General features: G+C 38.1%; 1 protein-coding gene across 3 annotated transcripts in view; it reads left to right on the top strand.

Annotated features, from left to right (window-relative positions):
* Positions 1-18,956, top strand: part of LOC149262316 (nuclear pore complex Nup85-like protein) — a 414,372-nt gene that overhangs the window by 65,536 nt on the left and 329,880 nt on the right. For all 3 annotated transcript variants that reach the window (XR_016259007.1, XR_016259008.1, XM_089424013.1), the window contains exons 2-8: positions 2,260-2,362; positions 2,741-2,851; positions 2,983-3,066; positions 4,936-5,007; positions 5,183-5,239; positions 9,085-9,204; positions 9,316-9,516. Coding sequence is in view for 1 of the 3 variants with exons in the window: in XM_089424013.1 (XP_089280139.1) it covers positions 2,260-2,362; positions 2,741-2,851; positions 2,983-3,066; positions 4,936-5,007; positions 5,183-5,239; positions 9,085-9,204; positions 9,316-9,516 (748 nt within the window). In the remaining 2 variants the exon portion in view is untranslated. The remainder of the gene's footprint in view (positions 1-2,259; positions 2,363-2,740; positions 2,852-2,982; positions 3,067-4,935; positions 5,008-5,182; positions 5,240-9,084; positions 9,205-9,315; positions 9,517-18,956) is intronic.

The following is an 18,956-nucleotide window of genomic DNA, read 5'->3' as shown; positions in this document are numbered from 1 at the left end:
GATGCTTACAGTTGGCTTATCAATTCGACTCTTCTTATGAGAACTCTCTAGTTTGAGAATGATTTTGTACTGGTTGTACAATTATGAATACCTCCCTAGTTAAGAGGGAGTGTTGAAAATGTAACTAGTTTTAATCTTCATAATTGTTATACTCATTTCAATATGTATCTTATGTAACAAACAAAAGAAGAAAATAAAAAGTTATTATTTTAAACCATGGGTTTCATGCTCATCATTGATGGTCTTCTAGGTACACGCATGTTCTTCGTGCTTCTAGGGTTTGTTAGGTCATAAGATTTATTGTCATGAGTCAACCTCATGTTTATAAGAGCCTTTTGGGTAAAATGTGATTGGAAATTTATTTATTTTTTATTTATTTCGAGTCTAGAAAGTCCTGGAAAATCCAAAAAGTATAAGTTAGCCTAAAGGAGGGAATTCAACCCCTTGGAAAGGCTATATAAAGGAGCAGTTCGACCTCATTTGTTATCGACTCATCAAGAAGTTTGATCTCAAGAAGGAAGTTCGATCTGTAGCTGGGAAGCAGAAGAAGAAGAGAGCGAAAGTCCAGAAGAAGAAATGAATGACGACAATCTTGTTTTTGGGTTCTATCTCTCTCACACGTGCGAAGGATTAGGGTTTCTGCAGCTTCCCAGAAGTGCTGAAAGTGCAAGTCCAAGTTGCAGTAAGACAAAGTGCAGTCCCTTGTTGCTGAATGGAAGAATACTCTGTCTTGACCTTGTTGACCTTGGGAGGAGTTGTCTTGCTCAAGGAAGGTCTCAAGAAAAAGTTATATTAGGGTTTTTGCAGCTATTACAAGGGCCAAAGTTGTAGGTTGAAGGAGTAGTATTGAAATTGGGAGGTCGAAGTTGCAGTTTGAAGCTGGTTAGCGCTAGATCAAGGAAGGACTTGTTGGCAGGGCTGGTTTGGTACTTGGAGAGTGACTTGGTCTAGGGTTTGGGTCTTTGTTGTCTCATTTGACACAGATTCTATAAAAAGAGAAGAGTTTTCCGGGTTTTTCCCCTTGGAGGGGTTTTGCTTGTTTGAGAGCCTAATCTCTGTGTCCTCTGTTGCTACTGTTTCTGTTCTTTTTATTTCTTTGATGAAAATATCTAAATAAAGAACACAAGAAGACTAACTAAGTTGACAAGCAAGTATTAAGGTTAAGGAAAATTGAAATATAAGCTGCTACATTGAATTTTCCAACACCCATCAACTAGGGAAAGATTAGGCTTGTTAACTTTCCTTGCGGCAATGCCATCATCCTTATGCCCAAGAAGGATGGAACATGATGCCTTTGCATTGCTATTGAGTCCTCAACAAGATCATAATCAAGCATTAGGATCAACTACCTTCCATTGATGATCTTTTGGTTGCAATGTGCACCATACTTCACCAAGATTTTCCTCAAATCTGGTTATCATCAATTACCTATAAGTGAATTTGGATTTTGGAAAACAACACTTAAATCTGGGGACGATCTATATGGATGGTTGGCCATGCCTTTTGACCTAACTATGCACCCGATGAATGACATTTTCAGTCCCAAGTTCAAACACCAATTCCTTTGTCAATGGCTAATTGGATGCCATCCTTATCTATAGCAAGACATAGGAACACCATTTAGAGTCTGTTTCGCCTGCCTTGGTCACATTGTGCCACCACAAGTTTTAAGGAAATTCAGAAAGTGCACCTTCAGTGTTATTCAAAATTTAGTGTATGGGATTCATTTTTGATTGCATGGCTGTAGACCCCAAGAAGATTAAGGTCATCCAGGATTGGCCTTGCTTGAGCAACATCATAGAATTGTGAAATTTTCTTTGCCTTTTGACCTTCTATCAAAGATTCGTGTTGGGTTTTGCTCATATCCATTGGCTGTTGAACCAGATCATGTGTGCCAAGACAACATTCCATTGGATGCCAACATAATTAGTATAAATCTAAACTTTGCCATGCTTTTTGCCTGTTATACCTACGTTTGAACTTCTATTATGTCTATCTTCTGTCATATGCTTTCCTTTGTTAGAATGGCAAATTAATTCAGAGTTTTAGCTGTAATCCTGTGCTATTGAAACATCATCTACTTTTAGGCTTTGCACAATATACATAACCAGAAGATTTCAGAGGAAGATGCTTGTATGCTTTTTTAGCCAATGATTAAGCCAAGGTTAAGTCACTGTTTCTTTTTAGTTCAAGGCATAGATGTGCAGTAGAGTAGCTAAACTTTTTGGGTTATTAGTGATGAATATTTTGTTTCTGCAGGTGGGAGCATGTGATGGAATTCACTTGTAGCATAAGTACAATTTTAGGGCCTGTAAAAGATATGTCCATATCAGCGGAAGATAATGCTGCAATGCTTTCAAAGGCAAGGCTGAAATTTTATATGAGATTGAGTTAAAACATGCAATCAGTTATACATATATCCGTGTGATGTACATAAAAATTAAAATAGGCCTCAGGAATCTGTAGCAATTTAATGCAAAGGATAAGCTGCTAGATATTTTGCTATTGCATCAAAGTATTTCAGATACCTGATGGTGGTTGGAGACAACAAAAGTAAAGTGCGATATTCTTTCATTTTTTTAATATTTATTGAGACTCAGAAATTTCAGAGACTATTATATATGGATACTAAATTCTGTTGATCATATTTGAAAGTATTCTAGTTTTAGGAACTTACGTAATTTGTCTAGTAAGATTATAATTTTTCCCAACTGCAATGACAAGAAACTATAAACTGCAGGAGTCACAGGAGCCGACTCTTATGAAGGCAGTGTGGGATCTGCTAGAAATTTTCTATGTCGACAAGCAGTCATTGTCCTGGTTTCCTGAACGCCTTGTTGATTGGTTATGGGTAATGAGCTTTCTTAGTCAATTCTCGCTTACTTTCTTTGCAATCACTGTCTCTAGATTTGGTTTTTTTGGTAAAGAAATGATGGATTCAAAATATTCTGGGCTGTCATTCTTCTTTCCTCCCTGTGGTAGAATTACGACAGGGTGCTTTCTAGGACAGAAATGACACTACATTCAAAGCTGATAGTACTGCAACAGAAGCTGTGCAAACTACAGGTCAGAGATACGCATCCACACTTTTTCAATTAAAATTATAAATTATAAATACGTAAAGAACTTTTTAAGGTGGAGATAAATAATCACGATTTTTATTTTTGTCATTGTAGGGAAATTGTTAAAGTTGGTTGATAAACACTTTTACCTTTGTCTTTCATGCCTTATAACAAGGGAGAATATTTTTCTGTAACTTGTGCATTGTCTAGGGAAATGCGTGCTCTGTATCTGAAGCTTTGTTGAATATTTTAGTTAGTGCTGGATCAAGCTTGTCCTATGATGACTTGGATAATTACTTGAATGTGTAAATCAAAATAGAAAATGTGATCCTTTCACTGTGCACCAATCACACCCTTCTCAGACCTTACAAGCCAGTGATTCTGCAGATGGCAGCGTAAGGATCAGGCATTGCCTGTAAAACTATAGTATATATTCCAAGCAGATCAGCAATAGTTTATTTGTCGAGATTCTGCTGGATTAAGGATGAGGGCCAAAGCCCTAGAGCAGGTCCAAAAGGCCTCAGATCAGTGTAAAAGGAAGGATTGAAATGCGCTGTATGCTGGACTATACTTTTGAGTAGGCCGCATCCTGTTCTGTGCTAGCCGGCAGGCCTAGAAGAGGCCAAGAAGCCTCAAACTCCTGTGAACAAAGCTCTGGAGGTGCCTCAGGATTTTGGAGAGGCCAGTGAAGGATGAAAGAAGGCTGCTGTTAGAAGGGCTATTTTTCTGAGCATGTATTAGTCTTTTTGGCAGGACTAGTTAAGGGCGGTTTAGCCCTAGGATCTCCAAGACTGACTTATGAAACTCAGATTGTACTTATGCTGAACTGAAGAATTTCTCCTAGAAAATATTCCTGGGTTTTCTCCTGAGTTTGGGTTTTCCAGGTGAAAAATTTGTGTCTCTTTGTGTGCTTGGCTGTCTCCTAATGATCCTACTGTCATTATTGCATTACTGTTGATATTTTCTCTGTGTAATTGCATAATGATGTATGTGATATAAGTGAACTTGATAAATGAAATCATTGGAAAATAATTATCAGTTTAGAAGATCAGATTCTCTTTGAAAAGTCAACAACTAGCAATGCAAAATTTAGATCTCCGTTAATGTTGTTTTTTTAACTTTAGTTGAACATGTCCATTCAAATGTTTCTGATGCGTACAACCTTGTAATAATGACTGAAGAAATTTATTAGCTAGTATGGAAAATCAAATTGTATTTGATTTGATTCTATCGGTACGATTTCAAAAGGTGATCAAATAAGTCTTACTTGAAGTCCCATGATTGCATAATATGTAAGAGCATGCAAGTTATTCCACTGATCTTGACAACATATTTCAAACAGGAGTTATATGTATTTATGAAAGTAATACTTACAATTTGGCATTTTGTGTTCCTGCTTTTCTTGACACAGATCAGGTGTTATGTTGTACTTGTCACAGTTTAACAATTTTAGTTGAGCTTGACATTTTGAGCTCACTTGGGCATCTTACTAAAATTCTGTTTAGCAGGCACAAATAGAAAATATACTTTGTGCACTTTTCTCTAGCGGGCAATTGTGGTGTGTTTGTCTTGCAACATTTCCACACCTTATAATTATCTTATTTCAGGAATTATATTGTTTAAATTTCTCATGAATTGCTATGATATTAATTTTGTTCTCACCTGGTGGAGACTACCAATATCAGTTAACGTGGAAGAAAACCATTCATCATCTATTGAATGATTGCATACATGTAAATTGCATCTATATTAATTTCTTACATGTTGTATTGGGTATATATAAAGCAGAGTTTTTTTATATATGTGTTCTTTTATTAGAAAAAGAAAGATCTGAATTATTTTATCTGCTTTTTCCTGTGGTGTCATTGGCCAGTTCCCTGAAGATGATCCAGATTACTGGGATGGGGTTGCTTCTGCATTAGCTGTAGGATGGCTTGAGTTTGTGGTCAGTATCTGTTACTATATTGTCTTCAGGATAATTTCTAATGTTTATATTGTTGTTGCCATCATTAGTGTCATATAAATAGAGAAATTTATGATGTGAGATTTCTTCTTGATAAGGTCCTTTTCATTTCCACATGGCCTATTTTAAAGTTATAAATGCTTCTGGTCTCATGCAGGTTAATTTCCTAAGAATGCATGGATCTTATCAACTCGACCAGATTGATGACCGTGAGGTATATTTCTTACTTAATGGCCACAATGTAACGAACAAAGTTCGTACTTAATTCAAATACTCCAGAAGACTTGGAATATGTAGATCTCCATTGAAGATACTAGAATATATATTAAAATGTATGAAATGAGAATGATGTTACAAATGAGAGTGATGGCCTGCTTATATACCCTAGGTAGATAACTCTTCATGGAAGGTCATGTCCCATTTAGCCATGCCTCTTCAGTTCTACTTACTAATAAACTAATCAATATTATAATTATCATCATTATTTATATATATTTTATTCATAACATTGCCTTACCCTTCAAAAAACTTTGTCCTCAAAGCTTGCTGATGAAAAGGCTTGATCTCCTTTTCTGTTTGGAATGTCTTCTCCTCTTGGAACTGTCATCTTCGTTGATACAAGTTGATATGATCCTTTAAGTGATAAACAAAAATGTCACACCGAGAAGGGATCAGACCATCCTAAATAAATCTTCCATGGAATCTTGCAGTGACTGAAAACTTGTGATGAATTGTTATCACATGAATGGATTACACTGACATTAGTATCCTTTGGAACATTAGTTTGTTGTTTTTGTTCTGAATGGTACAGATACATAGCTTGATTGAGTTGTCTACTCTCGTGATTCAGATGTCGATAGGGAATTATTTTGGTTTGACTTTCCCTTATTGGGTGTGTGGCAATTTTTTGATTTTCTTCTGGTACTGCAGTTGTTGAGTTAGGTACAAAATATTTGTTTGGAATTTCATCATTTGAATTGCAACATGTGAGTGTATTTTTCCTTCAACTGACTTATCCTCTTCTTGAGTTGTGGTATTGATTGATTCGATATTCATTCCTTTATCTTCAATTGGAGCTATTATGATTGGCGACTTTGATACTTCCTTTTGAATATAATGTTCTAACTTGTCTTTTAACGACTTCTTGTCCTTTTTAACCTTCTTAATTTGCGTCAATAGTTTTTCACCATTGTCTTTAAGCTGAGAAACTTCTTCATTTTTTTCAGCAGTGATCTTGTCAACTTCTCTTTGCATATTTTGTAGTACTTTTTTACCTTCTTGAAAAATTACTTTTGATATATCTAGTATGTCTTCTGGTATTACTGAATTTGGCTTCACTGTAACATCTTGTAGCGTTATTTTTTTCTTTTTGTAAGAAAATGTCAAAAAGTACTTCTTCATATTTAGGATGAAAGAACCTAGGGTTGCCATCTAGGGTGAACCTAAAAAATGTCCCATTGATTGCTCCATAGGTTTTGAACCGAGAATTGTGATATGAATGCATAATCTCCAATGTTTAATTGTAAATTGGTTATTTCATATTTTTTGTTGTTATACCAATCTAATTTTTCGATTATGGAATCACTAATTGGTTTGCGATTTTAGGTTTTATGTAATTTTTATCTTCGGCTGGCGAGATAACGATAATAACTTTTTTTCCTGCAATAGACCCTTTAATTCTAAATAACACCGAGGCATAGTTATATGAAGTTTCTGGAAATCTTTCGGCCTTCATTTCCGAATTAGATGTCATTTTGCTTGTCGAGATGAACTTCCTTCAAATTCACCCTTCCTTTAATATTAATACCCTTCAACTACTGGAGAATAACCCATTTAGTAATTCAAACTTGAACTTTCAATAATTTCTATCCTACGCTTTATATTATAAATCTCTCTTTTTTCTCTTTTTCTTTTTCTTCTTCTTTTTATTTTATTTTATTTTAATAGTCTTTTTTCTTAACCTTTCTTTCCACTTTTCTTCTAAAGATAAATTTAAACACTTTTTCACTTTTATATTTATTTCATACTCCAAAAAATAGCTCCTAAATATTTTTTATTTTCTTAATTAAAAAAAAAATATCTTGATACTTCCTTGGGCTATTACACTTTATGTAGTGTAAACTCTTATGCTTTAATAAAAGGAGATACCTGAGTTTCCTTTCACTTTTTAATATCCCCACCTTACATAACCTTTATATATACATCACGTAACTTTTGAATATTTTTATCAAATAAAATTGGTTTTTTTAACATTTAATTGAATTTTAGCTCACCCCTTTTCTTTTACCTAATGTATCAATATATAAAAAGTTATGCAAAATGATTGTGACTCTTTTTTTCTTACTATAGCGTTTTTTTTAATAAAATCCCTTATTATAAAACATTAAATCCTTTTTAGCGATTTGGTTATCCTTATAAAAGTAACTAAATATAACCTTGAGTTATATTTATTTGATTTAAAGTCACCATAAGGGTCACGACTTTTGAAGTTTGGAAGAGTTTGGTGTTCTCGTCCACCCCTTCACTTTTAATAATAGCAACAAATAATAAGGGTCACGACTTATGGATTTGGTCATGAATCCTTTGAGCCGCAGATACACACTCAAATGGGCTTGATACACTAAAATTCGACAGATAAGGATGAGTGAAATTCGACGGTACAACTAGTGATATATGTGCATGGGGACTTGTGGTGTTGCAATATATCCGTACAATACAACGATTGTTGTTGTGGTTGTTTAGATTTGCATTATTGAGTTAATTTTTGTAAGGTGGTTGCTCGAATAGGGGCAGTGTGCAGACGCAAATTGTGGCAGACGGCTAGTCGAGTAGGCGTTGGTAGTGGCTGCTACTAGCATGGACTATTACTAGAGGACGCAGCGGCCGACCGCTGTGTTGGAGGATGCGGCTGGCCTACATTGTTTTTTCTTTATTGTTTTGCCACTCTTTTTTGTTAATTATATATTTAATTAAATATTTTTTTAATCCTTTGTTTTTCTATATAATTTTTTTTCTTTTGACTTATTGTTATTATTATTATTATTTTTAAATATTTTTATTTTTTTCATAACACTTTTTAAAAATAATATATATTTAATATATATATATATATATATTTTTTTTTTTTTTTTCTTTGTGTTTTTTATTTTTTATTCTTTTAAAAATGGCCAAGGGTTTTTGACGAACTTAGTAATGGAGAAACTCCAAAACTTTTATAGCGAAACACTTTCAATTTCACAGCAAGAAAGTTGACGAATTTTGATGGCCAAGGACCTGGATCGGAGAACGCGGCTCTATGCAACAGTTAAGCAACCAGAGGATCGAATAACTCTGATACCAATATAATGAACAAAGTTCGTACTTAAGTCAAATACTCCAGAAGACTTGGAATATGTAGATCTCCATTGAAGATACTAGAATATATATTAAAATGTATGAAATGAGAATGATGTTACAAATGAGAGCGAGGGCCTGCTTATATACCCTAGGCAGGTACCTCTTCATGGAAGGTCATGTCCCATTTAAACATGCCTCTTCAGTACTACTACTAATTACTAATAAACTAATCCTTATTACAATTATCATCACTATTTATATTGATATTATTTATATATATTTTATTTATAACACACAATCTCAGTAATAATAGGAAACATGATTAGCTATAGGAAACATGAAATTTCATGTATGTACAGTATACAGCTGCCCCTGTAAAGAATTAGTCTATTGGAAGTTGATATGATACGTATGGGACAAAACCAAACAAAGAAATTTGATCCATTCTCGGACAGAAATTGTACTAAACTTGGAATCACTATATTCAAGTGGTGCCTATGACACTTGAAACATGTTATTTCTTCCTTGGGTTAACTTATTAACATAGACATTCCTCAAAATAGCTAGCAATCTTTGCTTCCACTGAAATTTCTGTATAACTTTATAGATAATGTAGGCCTTTCATTCTGTAAGGTTTTATGATCTTACAAACCAGAAATGATGACATATTGGGCTTTTAATCTGCTGCATATCCAACTACTAATGAAGTGCAGTTAAATACAGACTGAGAATGGATTGGTGGAGGCAGTCAATGTGCTTATTTCAAAGATGCCGCGCATGCGCCCAAGTTTACCTGCTGGAGGATTGGGCCAATGTTTCAACTTGAAGCCTGATTTTATAAAGGTAAAAATGAAGGTCCAATTAAAGTGGGAGCAGATTGTTACATTGGCTGAACCAATTTTTTAGAATTTATTCATTGTAGACGATTAAATGCAGTCCATTTCGTTTTTGCAGGCTTGGGAGAAGTGGCGAGGCCAGGTGGCAAAGTTGGACTGTAGTGCATTCTGGAGTGAATGTAATCATCAGGAAACTTTGCATGGGTTGAAGAAGTTGATACGGATAATGTTAGGTGACATTGATGCTCTTGCTTCTGCTACATGCCATTGGATGGAACTATCAATATCTCACTTTCTGTACATCAGACCCTTTGGAATGGTATGGGGTGTCTGCTTGTCATGTTACTTATGTCTTGATCATGATATTTATTACATAATTCCTTCTCTGCAGTGAAGTTTTTAAGTCTGATCAAATTCCCTTGGTTGATAGTAAAATTGTGTTTATTTCTGTCAGTTTTGGTTGATTGGACTTGCTTCACATTCTCAGAATATAATCTCCATTTGGCAAAGTAGTCTAGCATGTTTGGTCTTGGATGAGCTCTAGAGTTTAACCTTTTCTTTAATTAAATTGGTTTTAATTTCTGAAATTCTGGCCTCAGTTTCTTTTGTTGTTGTTGTGTGCATATGCAACCTTTTATTAGTTTATTGTGTATTATGAATTTGTTCGAGGGAAATTGATTTGGCTATTTCTTTTATGTACTAAAAGATCAAGATTTTGTGCTGCATTTGGTTTGGAACTGATAATTTTGGTTGCAGTCTTATGGTAGTGGGAATAATGGTAGAGCCTTGACAGATAGGAAAAATTGACACTAAGTTACGTCCTTCAAAATCAGCAGTGATGCTGAGCAACTCTTAGGAACATAAGTATCTATTGAACATGAGGCAGTTTTGGAACGAACAATGTTCGCCCTTCAAGTTAAATACTCCAGAAGACTTGGAATATGTAGATCTCCATTGAGATACAAGAATGTATATTAAAATGTATGAGTAAGAATGATGTTGCAATTGAGAGTGAGGGGCTTGCTTATATACCAAGTAGGTGTCCCTTTATGAATGGTCATGTCTCCTTAGACATGCCTCTTTGTCTAACTAATTATTACTTATTTACATATTATTATGTTTATTATTTATTATTTTTACATAAATTATATTCATATCATTGTCTTCCTCTTCAAAAAGCTTTGTCCTCAAAGCTTGTTGATGAAAGGGCTTGACCAACGTTGCACCAAGCGGGGACGTTTTTTGGAAGCGGGGATGCAGAAGCGTCATTTCCCAAAACTCTAGGAAGCGAAGCGTCTACTATATATATATATATATTTGCATTTATTATTAAAAAAACATCCAAAATACCAAATTAGTTTTAGAAGACATGAAAACATGCATATTTTTACATAAATCAAGATAGATATGGCATCCATTGTACATCAATGATTAATTATTCCAGCATCAACCATCTAGAATCTAGATTCCTTTTCTCTTGTCTAGCCTTTGTCTCTACTTCAATTCTATAGGGATATTAGTCAACATTGCCTAATTTTGATCAAACAACTTAATCCAAGCCTTATAATATGGTAGAGAAAGCTTAACATGCTTGATCAATGATTTTAATTTGAGCGAAGGGTACATAATTGCTAAGGCCATGAAAAAGGAGTTCAACAATCAACAACACCAACACTGGGGTACATATAGGGCTTGGTGCTCTTGATTAAATGCCAATCACATGTCCTCATACATGATATAATCCAATGAAATGCCACAATCCCATTGATCTTGAAAACTGTTAAGTCTGCTGATTTGAATGGGATATGAAATTCTATTTTCTCCATATGATGTGTGATGAGGTTGGAACCACTCTCAAACATCCTGAGTCATTTCATGGTAATGTTAAAAATTTAAGTAAAAGGATGGAAATGAAAGATAAAGGAGATTGTCGGGTGTATTGGGCTTGAGGCGCAGGTGAGCTCTGGTGAAAACAAGGGTTTGACGCTCACGAACTCATCAGATTGAGGTTTCAAACCTGGAGAAGAACAGGGCCAGAGCGGCAGAGCTCCACAGAAGAGGACAAACTCTGACCCGACAAATGAAAAACTCGGGGTCCATAGGGACCCCAACTTTCAAACAAATAATGAAGAATAAGCCGACAACACGGGATGGGGTGCAGATAGCAGGTTACGAAAGGTCAAGTAAGGAAGATTTGACCAGCAAGGGGAGGAAAGGCACTATAGGCAATGAAGGTAACAACAATCGAAAACTGAAAGGCAAGGATGACAACAAAAGAACAGAAAGCACAGTCAGAGAGAATCCAACACAAGCACATTTCGCTCATGAAAATAAACAGGGAAAGAAGCACGTAGAAGCAGAGGAAGAAGCTCTGAATCTAGATAAAGAGGAACAAAGGGAAACGGCATCAACGTTTAACCAAAAGAAGAACCAGGGTCCGTGCAAACCCAAAGCTGCAGAAACCCTAAGGGTTGTGATATCAGACCCGGAGATTCAGGCATACCGGGATCACATGAGTGAACATGCAGTGATCTGCAGATTCATGGGGTTTTGGCCAACAGAATGGGCATTATGTCAATGGATAAAACAACAGTGGAAACCCAAAGGTGATGTTAGATTACACCTAGGAGCTAAAGGTTTTTTTACTGTTGTTTTCTCAAATCTAGAAGATAAGGATAGAATATTCGATGGAGGGCCTTATTTCTTTGCCTCTGCGGGCCTTTACATAAGGCCATGGAAACCCAACTTTGTACCAGAAAAGGAAACCTTCAAGCAGGTACCAGTGTGGATACGCCTTTTTTCCCTACCAATTGATTACTGGGGACATGCAACTCTTGAACAAATAGGTAACAAGCTAGGGACCTTCATCAAAGCCTCAGAAGCGACTCTGCAAAAAAGGTACACCTCCTGTGCCAGAATCTGTGTGGAAATGGATGTGTCGGGGGCTTTGCATGAGGGCCTATGGCTGGAGTATAGGGATGAGGATTATTTCCAAGCCATAGACTATGAGCAAATCCCATTCCGCTGTAGGAAATGTCATGAGCATGGTCATTTAATAAGAGAATGCCCACTGAACAAAGCAACAGGAGATCACAAGGATGGCAAAGCAGAGAAGAACAAGGAAATCTTTACAAGACCGAAAGCTAGACAAAGAGCAAATAGGAAACGCCAAACTAAGGCAAGCACCTCACAAGGTAACATAAGCAATGCTTTTGAAATCTTGGAAACTGAAACGGAATTAGAGGACAACATCAATGTACAAAAAGCCACTGAAATAACTAAAGCTACAACAGGGCCTGACATAAAAGAACCGGAGGGAAACCCTCTGAGCTTAGCACTCCAGGAACCAGAAACAATAGAAGGAGTTGAAGAAGACTCAGAAATGCTCATAAGTGAAATCGGAAGCGAAGATATGGAACTCAATGATATACTAGAGCAAGAGGGCGTGGATCTACCAAACATGGTATAAAACTGGAAAAAGAAGGGAATGGAAAACATATCGGAAGAGGAAGTAAAAAGAGTTAATGATATACTCATTGCACGACAAAGAGCAGAGATGGAACTGCAAAGCAAAAGCTTGGGTATAGCTAAAGGGCTGGGAGTCCGAACACAGGGTCTGCATCAAACCTCCATAAGTTCCAAACACCATAAAAAAAGAGGACGCAGAACCAATAATGAAGCATTGCAAGAGCTGGGACAAATGCTCCTGAACTCTGGTAAGATGAAAGCTCTAGAGGCTTTTTCTCTAAGCTCTTAAACTTTGTTTAAAATGAAAATTCTTTCTTGGAATGCTAGAGGGCTAAATAGCCAAACAAAACAACATCTTTTAAAGAAGAAAGTCCAAAAAGAACAACCAGATATAGTGTTTATACAGGAAACTAAATGTTCAAGCAGCACGATACTCAATATAAGCAAAAGATTAGGTAAGCATATGGAATACTTGGAGACTGCCAGCAATGGATGGGAGGGGGGCTTAATCACTCTGTGGAATCCACAAGTACTCAAGGTCCTCTCCTCTGAGGCGGCCAGATCTTTCATAGCTGTAGAAGCTCAAGTTGTAGGAAACTCTGAGACCTATCTGTGCACCAATGTCTATGGTCCACAGAAGCAAGAGGACAAGCTTCTTTTTTTGAGAACTCTGCTCAACCTGAAGCTAAGGTATCCTCAAGCAAAGGCAATCATAGGAGGGGACTTCAACATGATAACCACCCTCATGGAAAAGAAAGGAGGTATAAGGAAACTCAACAAAGACTCTGAAGCTTTCCTAGACTTCATCAAGACGGCTAAGCTAGTGGATGTGTTTCCCAGAAGTGGTGTTTTCACATGGAACAACAGAAGGGGAGGTGAAAGGCAAATAGCTTCTCGTCTAGACAGATTTCTGGTTTCAGAAAATATATTGCTGGAAGGAATCATAGTAGAATCAAATATTCTTCCCAGCGGAGGGTCAGACCATTGGCCCATCACATTGACAGCCGCTATACAGGGCACTCCAAGAAATAAACCTTTTAGATTCGAAAAATTCTGGCTCATCCATCTTGATGTCATGCAGCAAATTGAACAATGGTGGAAAGAACTTGTGGGCATTAAAGGCACCAAAATGTATAGATTACAAGGTAAGCTGAAATACATTAAAGACAAGATCAAAATCTGGAATCAAGCAGTTTTTGGGAACATATTCAAGGAAAAACAGAAACTAGAGGAGCAATTAGAGCAGATACATGAAGGATGGATCAAAGGGATCATAAACCCAGAAACTGTGAGTAAGGAAAAGAAGCTGATGCAGGACTGGCAACTTCGTTGCCAACAGGAGGAAACTCTGTGGAAGCAAAAATCTCGAGTCCAGTGGCTTAAGGAAGGAGAACAGAATACAAAATTCTTCCACAGATCAGCTATTGACCACATAGGAGCTAATAAAATCCTTAGCCTTAAAGATAATCATGGAGCCACGGTACAGACACATCAAGAAATCGCTAACCTGCTTACTACACACTTCAGTAGCATAGCTCAAGAACCTGAAGTTGACAGAACGGAGGCCATTGATGAACTTATCTCCTCAATTCCCAAGCTGATCACGTCGGAGCAGAACTTAGCTCTAACTCGGGAAATTTCCATGGAAGAAGTGGAAGAGGCCGTGAAAGAAATGCCCAATGATAAAGCTCCTGGGCCTGATGGTTTTACCATTAACTTCTACAAAGCTTGTTGGGAAATAGTTAAAATAGAAGTTTGGGAGGTTGTGGAGGATTCTCGACGATCTGCCTCAATGCCACCTTCCTAGCCCTGATTCCTAAAGAGGAAGAAGCTAATACCCCCTCAAAGTTTTGGCCGATAGCGCTGTGCAATGTCGTTTACAAGATCATTTCCAAAGTAATAGCTAATAGAATGAAATCCATACTTCCGGGCCTTATCTCAGAAGAGCAATCTGGCTATGTGGAGGGGAGACAAATTCTGGACAATGTCCTACTGGCACAGGAGATGATTCACACTCTTCAAACTCAGAAGAAAGTAGGTATGTTGATGCAACTAGATCTGTCAAAGGCGTACGACAAAGTCAACTGGCATTATCTGGAAACAATTTTGAAAGCCTTTGGCTTTGCTAAACATTGGATAGTCTGGATTCTAGCTTTGGTCAAATCTCCCAAATTTTCTATTCTGGTGAATGGAGCCCCTTCTGCACAATTCTCTCCTTCGCGAGGTCTTAGACAAGGTGATCCGTTATCCCCCTTCCTCTTCGTGATCTTGATGGAAGGGTTAAGCAGACTTATCCACAAAGCTAAGGAGGAAGGAGTTGAACACTAGTATGAACGCCTGGAAGCGGCTGCCTTTAGGTTTCCTCAAGCTCAATTTCGATGGAGCCTCACTGTGAAATCCGAGACCTGCTGGCATCGGAGGGTTTTAAGGGATAGTGAAGGTAGTATACAATGCATCTACAGTCGAGCTTTGGGGGAAGGGACTAACAATGAAATGGAGTTTGCAGTGTTGGAACAGGGCTTGAGAATTCTCAGGCATCTAAAAGCGGGTGCAGCTGTAGTAGAAGGGGACTCTCAGCTGGCTATTACAGCAGCGAGAAAACTGTATTCGGGAACCAAAGTGAGTAAGGTCACTCAGCACTGGAGGTTGGCCAAGGTGACAGAGAACATTGCCGAACATCTCTCTTGGCTGAACGACTTAATCTTTCAGGCAGTTAGACGCAAAGCTAACACTGTAGCGGATCACTTGGCAAACCATGGCATAGATAATCCCACGGTCGTCTTGGACAGTTGTTGGCAGGACATCACCTGCATGGAGCTGAGAAGCAGGTGCACACTGCTTTCGAGGCAGGACATTTTTAACGAAAGATAAGGCTAGGGGTACGAAGATCTTCGCCGGTAGTGGAGAATGACGCCATCCAATCGAAGGGAAGTAAGGAAAAAGGGTCGACAGGCGAAAGTAGTACACGAATGGCAGAGGCATTTAATGCACAAGCAGGCCGGGGCAGATCTTAGGAGCTCCATGAACAAAAAGTATGAACTCCGCCGGCATAAAATTAAAATAATAGCCACATGGCACTCACCGGAAAGGTTCAAGCGGGGCAAATTTAATAACAAGGATCCGGCCCATCAACAATATTGTGATCCTCGAAGCAGAAATAATCATGAAGGGACGTGCGAGCATGAGGTGACGAGATGGGGAGCCTCAAGCGACTCAGGGGCTCATCCCTCTATAATTACCGTCCCCAACTACAAGAGCATTGCTCTGATCTCCGAAGTTCACCTACATCGTCGCAATTGTGCTCTTAGAAGGTGGTTTCTGTCTGTTCTTAGTCACAAGAGGATGGCACGTGAAGGTAGCAGGAATGCTTCGGCCAACAAAGACCTGCAGCAGGCTCGGGAGGCATACGAAACGAGGACCTCGCAGAAGGAAAAACGCAAAATAGAGGAGTTGGAAGCTATTGTTGCTGAAGAGGAAGAAAATCTGGAGGATAATGATATGGAAAAGGATATGGAGTGGGTTCAGGATCCTAGCACAACGTCAACACGAGCAACGCAGTATGTCCGCACTCAGGCGGAGATGTGGCGTATGAAAACAATGTTAGCAAAAGCAATCAACATGCAAGGGGAGTATCTCAATCAGGCTCGTCAGGCTAACCAGGCTATTTCTGTAATTTCTACGGATCACACAGCGGTTTTGGAAGCTCTGGACTTCAAAATCAGTGCTTTGGAGCAACAATTTGGTACCATCACCAAGAATTTAACAGTGCTGATTAGCTTTCTGAGGCATTCCATTTGCAAGGAAGCCGCTGCCGTGGGGGAATGGGCAGAGAAAACCGTGGGCACTAGTCAGGGGAAGTGGCCACCTCAAGCTGGCAGAGCCACAACTTCGACTGGCCAAGATTCCTCCACCAAGGATTATATCGGTCTGGAACTGTAATGGGAAGCTTGAAGAGTCTCTGTGTATTTTCATGGGTCTTGGGTCAGTTCTTTTCTGTTTCGGCTCAGCGAGTCTATATGTCATGTTTCAGCACTCTGTCTTTTTGTTTAGCAGTCTTTATCTTAGTTCTCCTTGCTAGTATTGGAGGAACTCAAGTTGGATATGTCTCTGTTTTGACATTTTCTCTGTTGGAATTCTGTTTTTGTCGTCCCCAGCCTCTCAGTGCCGCCTTGGGTGGTGTGCCTTGGGGATTTTCAACAGTTTAGTAAGTTTGGATTGGCTGGAATCGGGCAAGGATGTTGATCTTTAGTCTGCACGGGCAAACCTTTTTGTACTATATATATATATTTTTTGTTTTAATACAAACGCTGATTTACACAAAAAAAACAAAAAAAAAGGTAAAGGAGATTGTCACTTTTACTTTAAGAATTTAACATTACGATTAGGGAGCATCTAGGAAGCATATAGGGAGTGTCAGGCCAGGAGTAACTCCAGTTTGGCAGAAAACTCAGAAAAACTGATTCGATTTATTACATTAGGTAGCTATTGTTATATACAAGAATGTGACTGCTCAGTTCATCTTCTGATGACTGTTCACATTCCAGGTTCACCCAACCGCAGAGGATTAGGTGTCAACATTCCCCCCCTTAATCTGAAGGGATGTTGGTGAGTCCAAGCATCATTCTGAATCTTTCAAGCTTTTCTCTTCCAAGCGCTTTGGTGAAGATGTCTGCAATTTGCTCATTTGTGGAACAATGACGGAGATGGATTGTTTTGGCCTCAACATGATGTCGGATAAGATGATATTTAGTATTGATGTGCTTTGTACGATCATGGAACTTTGGATTCTTGGCCAACTTTATTGCAGAGGTGTTGTCAATCATGAGTGGAGTTGATTGTACTTGTTTTACCTGCAAATCTTCAAGAATTTTCCTGAGCCACACAATTTCTTTCGTTGCTTTAGCTGCTGCCACGTATGCTGCTTTTGTTGTGGAATCTGCTGGAACTGATTGTTTGTGTGATCTCCAAGAGACAACTCCTGATCCAAGACTCATAGCATATCCTGAAGTAGATACCCCAGTTTCTTTGTCTCCATCGAAGTCTGAATCAGAGTATCCAATCAAGCTGAAGTCGTCCACCTGTGTATACTTGATTCCAAGGTCTTGAGTTCCCTTCAAGCACCTTAGAACTCTTTTTGCAGCAGACCAATGTCCCTCACAAGGCTTTTGCATCAACCTGGAGAGGATTCCAACAACAAATGAAATGTCTGGTCTGGGAGTAGTGAGGTAGATGAGACTTCCTACAAGCTGTCTATACTTTGTTGCATCCTCAAATTCCTTTCCTTCAATAGATGTGAGCTTTAAGTTTTGTTCCATTGGAGTAGAAAGAGGATTGCACTCTGTCATGCCAAATCTGTTTAACAAATCTCCAATGTATTTTTTTTGAGAAAGAAATATGGATTTTGGATGTTGGGTTATTTCAATGCCAAGATAGTAATGAACATAGCCCAAATCAGTCATTTCAAAACTTTTCCCCAATTCCTTCTTTATGGATGCAATGTAGCTTTCATTGTTCCCTGTCATTAAAAGATCATCTACATATACCACAAGATATACAACTCTTTTGCCAACTTTCTTGACAAATAAAGTTGCATCATCAAGATCAAAATGATTGAAGTTGAGTTTCAGAAGATGCTCAGTTAGTTTTTTATACCAGGCTCGCGGTGCTTGTTTGAGGCCATACAAGGACTTCACAAGTGTGCATACTTTTTGTTCATGTCCTTTCACAGCAAATCCTTTAGGCTGGGACATAAAAACATTCTCTTTTAGATCTCCATTCAAGAATGCAGTTTTTACATCCATTTGATGGACTTTCCAACCGTTCTGAGCTGCTAGTGCAAAGAGTGTCTGGATGGTGGCCCATTTTGCTGTGGGGGCAAAAGTTTCCTCATAATCAACCCCTTCCTTCTGTGCAAAACCTTTTGGCACAGGCCTAGCTTTGTGCTTGTCAAGTGAGCCATCAGCTTTGTATTTGTTCTTGTAGACCCACTTGCAGCCGATTGGTTTGGTTCCAAATGGAGAATCAACTAGCTTCCAAGTGCCATTCTTTATGAGGGCATCATACTCCGTTTTCATCACTTCTTTCCATTCATCATGAGAAGCAGCTTCTTTGAAGGAAGTTGGTTCAAAATCTGTAGACAAGTTCAATTCACAATCATAAGTAACATCCATATCAACAGGTGAATTAGAGTCATCTACATCACCTCCATCTTGTCGGTTTGAATTTCTGGTTCCTGTTTTTCCAATTTGATCAGGATGAACACTTTCAAGTGTCTTTGTCAGCCACTTTGGG

The sequence above is a fragment of the Pinus tabuliformis genome, chromosome 6 (assembly GCF_031772625.1).
Source record: "Pinus tabuliformis cultivar Carrire ecotype Pingquan chromosome 6, CPIR1, whole genome shotgun sequence".
NCBI classification, from domain to species: domain Eukaryota; kingdom Viridiplantae; phylum Streptophyta; class Pinopsida; order Pinales; family Pinaceae; genus Pinus; species Pinus tabuliformis.
Note: the sequence above shows the minus strand (reverse complement) of the source record. Positions and strands in the feature narration are given on the sequence as shown.